The following is a 7,042-nucleotide window of genomic DNA, read 5'->3' as shown; positions in this document are numbered from 1 at the left end:
CCCAATCTTGAGCATGAAAGCTGGCACAGGTAACAGATGTATGCTTTTGTGTATGCAGTGTGAGTGGCTCAGGTGAGCTGAAACTCTCATTCTGCTTTCTCTTCAGTTTTCACGACTGGCTGAAAAACTTGCACAAGAGTGGCAAGAGAGTTTGAAAAAAAAAGGCTCAAGAAAAGGTTCAACAGCCACGCTCCTGATTCAGTACGGCACACTGTCTTCAGACCAAACAAACCTTCTTCTTTTTTTTACACAGCTCCAACCAACAGTTTAATTATCAATCAGCTGATTATTTTCTTGGTTAATGGTTAATTGTTTGAGCCATTATACATCATAAATGTTCGATATTCTAAATCCCAAAGTTATCTCTTAAATTTGGAGATCATCATTTATATTGATCAACCGATTGTCAGCAATCAAAAAGCAAATATTTTCAAACTGTCCTCCTTGTCCTGGAGCATTGACTTTTTTTCTGGACTCATCTAATCTTATATTTGGGAAACACTGTCATAGGTTTTGTTGGGCCAGATAAGATTTTTTTTCAAGCAGCATTTTTTATTTATTTTACTATGGTTGTCCCTTGAGGTTCGATGTCTTTTGCGAGGCTGAGCTGGTGCACAACAGTAATAAAAGCATATAACTGAGGACATGCACAAAACTCTTCAATCTATTCTAACATTGTGTTAACCATTCCTTTAAGTCTTTAACTTTAATGTTGTTTGGTTTTTAAAAATTAACCTGATGTGTGCTTTCTGATAGCTGGGAGCGATGATAATCAGTCTCTTATGAATTTTCCTTTTCTTTATTCACCCATTAAACATGTGGGCTCCCCCCTCTTACCAGTCTGCAATGTCTCTATTTCCATCAAATTCAGGGTACCATTGTAAATGTGTTTAATTGAGGTTTGAGGTCCTTAAAACACAAGTATCAAAAACATTAAGAAATGTTACCGAACAGAGTCCAGAAAATGCAGCAGTTCCAGCAGTATTGTGACAAAGTCAATATAAAATTTAAAAAAAATTAATTAAGATCAATTAAATCTTGAACTAAAGGGGAAGAAAGTATAAAAATATATGTGCTGTCAGTAACATGTGTAATAACTGATTGGTTGAGCTGGGCTCAAAATAATTAGTTACTTCAAGATTTACATCTAGTAATAACATGACATCTGTATATAACATAACAACTGTTGTCATTACATTGATTCTGACTGGACCACAATCAGAGCTCAATAAACAAATCAATCATGCGTAGCACATCCAGATCACATGTTAAAGCCAGGTGTGAAGGGCGCCATCAGTTTAACCACTAACATTAAAAAGGGAACTTTGGGCTCGACTTTAAAGGAGTAAATATTCCAAAGGAGTTTTGTTACAGTTATCAACTTCTTACCGCTAATTGTAACTTAACTGATCAGCACAGTGTGTGACCTCATGTCAGAACAGCACATTCTCCGATGGTGTGAACAGATGACCACCACAACCTGAGGTCTCCATCCTCCAGTCTGCAGCAGACGGTTCTTTAAACATGTGATGACATCAGTAAACAAGTGCGGGGGAGAAACTGCTGACAAGTCGATGATGGTGTGAAGACATTTCAGTGAAAAGCAGCAGGATAACCTGACGTCCAGCTGCTCAGTCCACTACATCTCAGGTTGAAGCAAACACTGGTACATGTCCCTGCTTCAGTGTAATCCCAGTACAACCACTGTCAACTCCACCACCCCGTCTCAGCTGGTGTTGCTGCTCGGTGACGTTGCTGTGTTGGTCTGTCCATTGATCTGGTCACCGCCATCATCCTCATCGGCATCTGGCAGGTTAGTCCATGTGAAGCGGCTCTCACAGAAATAGCACGCCTGGTTAATAACTATCTTTAGTCCTTGGACACGTTTTCTGACTGAACATTGTTTGTTGCATTCCCGGCACGACTTGAACATCTGGAGGATGCACTCTTCATCAACGATGAACTCTGAGGAGCTGATGAGAAGAAGGTTAAGGTGTTAGTCACTTGGACAAAGAGAAATGAACAACTGAAAGCTGAAGATGACAAAGGTAAGAGGGACAGAGGAAATCTCATTAGCATACCTTCCCAAGTCCACTGTGTAACGTCCATCTTCCACACTTAAAGTGGTACTGATTTCCTCATCCCCTTGAATATCTGCTTGTGGATTAATTTTAAACAGTTAGTACCTTACTGCGTGTTCACACTAAAAGCTTCCAAAGCGTCAAAAACGCCGGGAGTTAAATCATTTTCAATGAGAGCCCCGCAACCTGAGCCACCAAAGCATTAACTGCCAAAATATTTTGCCGCTTTGGAAGCCGTCTTCTCTGTAGTGCATCCTCAGGCGTTTTTGACGCTTTGGAAGCTTTTGTTGCGAACATACAGTTACTTTTACTATAAACAAGTTGCTTGTAACCAGAAGGCCTTTGTTCATGTAAATGTGACTCACCTCTATTAACTTTTTTTTGTGAAAGCTTGATTGTCAACCGTCTGTCTTGACTTCCTGTTTTTTGAGGGGCTGCAACTTTTTTCCTTGGAGCCTTTAAATGGGACAAGGCACAGAAACCCACCAGCACACGGAATTAGTATCTTCTATACCATTGCATGTACCGTACTATACACTTTGAATTAACTTAAAAGTAAAAGGAAGACGTGATAACTCTCCCATCACAAGAGATCAGTCTGTTCAACATACCTTTCCATTTTCAGATGGACAGACAACAGGAGCAGCACAAGTCTCTTGTTTGTCTTTGTTTAATGAACTTGAAGAGGATTCACAATCCATACTGTCACTGGACAAACAGAAAACAAAGAAGCACAAGGTGATAGATGAGTTTTCCTGCTCATATGTGTTTAGGCAAGCTGAGAGATGCTTGATACAATTTCTAATGAAACATTTCACTATGTCCAACACTCTGATCCTAATAAAGCCATTGATTACTGAGCCAATAAACCTGTTGTCTTCAGATACCAACGTATCTAACAAACCTGCTCATAAGACTCGATCACTCACCACGTGTCATTTGAATCACGTCTGTCAGACGTCAGCGGTTCAGGTCGATTCTCTGAACTGGTCCGAATTATCGTGTTTATTAACATTCACACTACTTGGAAACACGCGAGACCATGACCCGTTTCTGGTTGTAGTAGTGGTGTAAGTAGTTTAGTTCAAACATCCGTCCGGATGGTGGGCACTTGGTGCTAGCTACCTGCTAACGCACCTGTCCAGCTGAATAAAAAGAGTCCTTCTGGGTCCTGGGTACTTTTTCCTTATTCCCACAGGCATTCCCTTGATCTAACCCTCTTCTCCTTCTGCGTCAATACGGGAGAGATATTTGACTGACTTTTGTAGAGCTTCAGATGCCATCTTGTATCTTTGTATAACATAACATTTGGTGAGCTGAATCCCTAGGTCATAAAATGTGGTTTAAGTTCATTTAAATGTGAGCCTAGGCAACCAGATCGTTTACCACCTCAGCCAACAACAACTTCAATCACACACAGTGACAATGTTAACAGCAACTGAACAATTATAAGCTTTGTGTGTCACACTGCTTCAGGGAAAAGGGTAGCAAATGTCAACAAATACAACAGAGCATTGAAAGGTAACTTTGTTATCAACAGCACTTACACACTCCAGGAGATGGTGGCTCCATTCTCATTAACAATCTGAGTGTGTGCTGCATATTAACAGTGAAAAAATAATATGATGAATCAAGAAGTCATCCCAACAAGTGCAAATACATTTGTAAATCTAATAATGACCGCAGGTAATGTGCTGTGATTAGCTAGATAATTGCAAGCATACTTGGTCTACAGAACAACCTGCAGAAATGCCACATACACAGATATTTACAAGTTTACCTCTGAGATTCAACACCGTTGCTGGAAAGTGGTGGTGGACGGGGTGGCTGGACGTTTCTGATGACCGTCGTCTGGATTGATAAGCATGTTCCCTTTGAGTGTTTTTCGTAACTGTAACAAAAAGGATGGAAATTGTAATTTTGTACACTTGACTGCAGTCAGACATACACAAATAACAGTGTATTCCTTTTCACTTCCAGTCTGTGTGAGTGAAACATAAGCTTCCTGTGGCGAATCAAGAAGCCAATCCGCAGATTATTATTTTATACTTATATTATTGTGTTATACTATGTTATACACATACTATAATATGTATTATTGCGAGTGGCTCACCCCAGGCTGCTGGCATGGTTGTTTAGGCTCACAACCGCTGGGGGGGTGGGGGCATGATTAGAAAGGTTCAATTAATTTAACACAAACATAAACACGTGCCTGGTTTGTTAACTTGTAAGCAGTGTGTGTGATGGTGTTTGGCTCCGAGTGTTGACGGGGCCACAAACAAAACGTTGTAGGGCCGATGGCCAGCCCTGGGTTCTCCCAGCAATAAACAAGCACATTGCTCAAACTTTTGTAGTAGGAACATTGGGGGAAATAAGCGCTTGAGGCAATTTTTTTTTTTTTACCATCAATAAGTCCAGCTCCCTACAAAGTCCACCCATCTCTTCCTCTTGCCTCACTGCACACTAAAACTACCTGTCCAGCAGAAACTTCGCGACCATCTCGTCCTTTTTTAGCTCAGGATGAAGCTGCATCAGTCTCCGCCATCGCTCGAAAGAAGAGCCAATGTTGATGCGAGTTTTGGCTCTTGCTTTATCAAGTTCTCTCTTTTTTTGGGCTTTTTCAGAAACAGTCTTCCTTTTGCCGACCGGTTTCCCTGTGGGGGCGGCTGGAGGTGGCCCGCATTTGTCGGCCATTGTTTTAACACAGTTTATTTCCCAAAACGGCCCTTATTATTGTCTCACAGCTTTGCTCTTCCTGGTCGGGGGCGGGGAAGAATGCGCGCGCGGTTACGTCGGAGGCACGGCGGTGGAAAATAGTGAGTTTATATCCCTGGTGGATTTCTCTCTCCCACATTTTAGTGTCCCATCAACTTATTAATATGATTTTAACTTTAAAAAATAAATAAAAGAAAGATGTTAATTTCCAGGAAGGTGCGTGTTGGTTTAACATTTGTTTTGGAAGGTTGCTTTTATTTTGAAATCAGTTACACGCTCTTTCCCTAATGTCTAAACAGCTACCGAAAAACAGCGTGGAGGCTGGCTTGACCACAGTGCTGACATTACACGACACCCTGACAGAAATCCCAAAACAATTATACATTGACTAGGTAGAGGACAATAATAGCGATACATCTACTGACACTGCTTCAGAAATTACGTTTATTACCTGTCCAACAGCCGTAAAGCCATGTCAGTGTCTGCCCTGAGTCCGAGTTTTGCTTTCAAGGCTCTCCATAGAGGAAAAGCAACACCGATACAAATACGCGTTTGTCTTCTCTGTCGGTCACTCTCTTTCTTTGACTTGATTCCTTCTGCTGAGCGACGGGGTTTTTTCTTGGGAATACAACCCCCCTCTGAACCCTGTCTTGGGGGCTTCTTAGGGTCGTTAGCCATGTTTATATCCGTCGCTTGGAGACCACGGATGCGTAATGAAAACGTGGATCTACTATAATACATCCATGGTAGAGCCAGTGCTTCGCCTCCTATGTTCGCCTCCCGCCTGCTGCGTTCAAAACAACTCGGAACTCTGGGTTCTCCTTCTTTGTTTTGCTGGTGGGCTACAAACCAGAGTTTAAAAGGTGCATGCCGCCACCCAGTGCACTGGAGTGTGTAGCATCATGACTTTGGCCCCCGTTTCAGATTTCCCTATACTATTTCTAACAATCCTTTTACCCTCCCTCGTTTTCATTTCTATAAATAATTGTTATATACATATAGGTTTTGGTTTGCCTGTTTTATTTGTTTACTTTTATGTTAGATGTGTAATTATTGTACATTGGGTGTCAAATTAAAAAAAGGACCACACAGTCAATGCATTTTAATGCCAAAATAAGTTAAAACATTATGAAATAGGCTATACAATATGTATTTACGTCAACAGATTACATACCAATAAAATGTATGTTGTTATTTCTCTTTGATTTTAAATGATCTGTTTTCATTATTAAATGCCACTCTGAGCCTCTGCATACTATGAGCTGTATACAGAGTGGTGACTTTGAACAGAGCACATTTTACACAGAGAGCACAATAGAAAATTTCCTCAGCAGCATGTTGGTCTGAGCGGATATTTTACTTTACAACACTGACGACAGATGTCATTGTCATCCATAAGATCATATGAAAAGATATAATGCCAAGATATTTTAATTCCCTTGACATGTCCAAGGGGCCCTCAGAGGTAAAACACAGGAAAAATTGGGCAGTATATCCATCAATGTTCTCCTTAAAGACCCGTTTAATTTCCCCCGGGTTGACGGTATATTCCCAGTGGAAGCTTGGAGGGGCACAGCCTTAACATTTAGCACCATAGCTATGTGGTCAGAGGTGGCCATCCATAGCAGATCTCTATGTTTTCTAGAGAGGCATAAGCATCTGCTGTACACACACAGTGGTGAGGCCAGGAGGTACTTACATAGGTAAAAAATCAGAAAGCGTAGAACAGTTGAAGAATAGCAAGAATAGTTGGCAGATAAAATATAGGCCTAATTGTTATCCTCACAAAAGTGTACAAGATGTTTTGCAAAAAGAGAACTACTATCTGATAGGTCAGCATTAAAATCACCAATGACATAAGTACACATTGAGTCATTATCCTCATTGAAGGAATGAATAAAACCTCATCTGTTCTGAAATGCATCCATAGACTCATAAGATTCAAATACACCATGTCAGGGGAGAGCATGAGCGGTCTCTTGATACCTGTCAACATGGTCCCTTAAAGGAGGACAGAGAAAAGGAGTGGATGGAGAAGGCGTCTGTGATCCAAGCTTTGTCTGAAATCATTCTCAGTAAACGCTGGCTGAAGGAGGATCACATGTTTAAACTTCAGATATGATTATGCAGTTTAATTTCCAAGTTGTGTTGCTTTAAAAATATAACTTAGTGTTTCTATTTAACATATGTACACATGTACAGTACTGTTCAGAAAAAAAGTTATATGGGCTACTCTATTCTCAATC

At 40.8% G+C, this 7,042-nt stretch overlaps 1 protein-coding gene across 2 annotated transcripts; it reads right to left on the bottom strand.

Annotated features, from left to right (window-relative positions):
* Positions 1–987: 987 nt before the first annotated feature.
* On the bottom strand, positions 988–5,558 carry LOC310987756 (uncharacterized protein). 2 transcript variants are annotated; one of them, XM_083974171.1, is made up of 6 exons: positions 5,248–5,558; positions 3,862–3,972; positions 2,693–2,789; positions 2,447–2,537; positions 2,082–2,154; positions 988–1,973 (listed from the first exon to the last, which is right to left on the bottom strand). In XM_083974171.1, the coding sequence occupies exons 1-6, from the start codon at positions 5,535–5,537 to the stop codon at positions 1,727–1,729; spliced, it is 909 nt and encodes a 302-aa protein (XP_083830297.1). In that variant the 5' UTR covers positions 5,538–5,558; the 3' UTR covers positions 988–1,726. The 2 variants fall into 2 exon arrangements, with proteins under 2 accessions (XP_083830297.1, XP_083830298.1); XM_083974172.1 differs by lacking the exon at positions 5,248–5,558 and adding an exon at positions 4,555–4,817.
* Positions 5,559–7,042: the final 1,484 nt, after the last annotated feature.

This window comes from Trachurus trachurus (genome assembly GCF_905171665.1).
Source record: "Trachurus trachurus genome assembly, chromosome: 1".
Lineage (NCBI taxonomy): Eukaryota > Metazoa > Chordata > Actinopteri > Carangiformes > Carangidae > Trachurus > Trachurus trachurus.
This window is presented reverse-complemented; position numbering and strand designations above follow the sequence as displayed.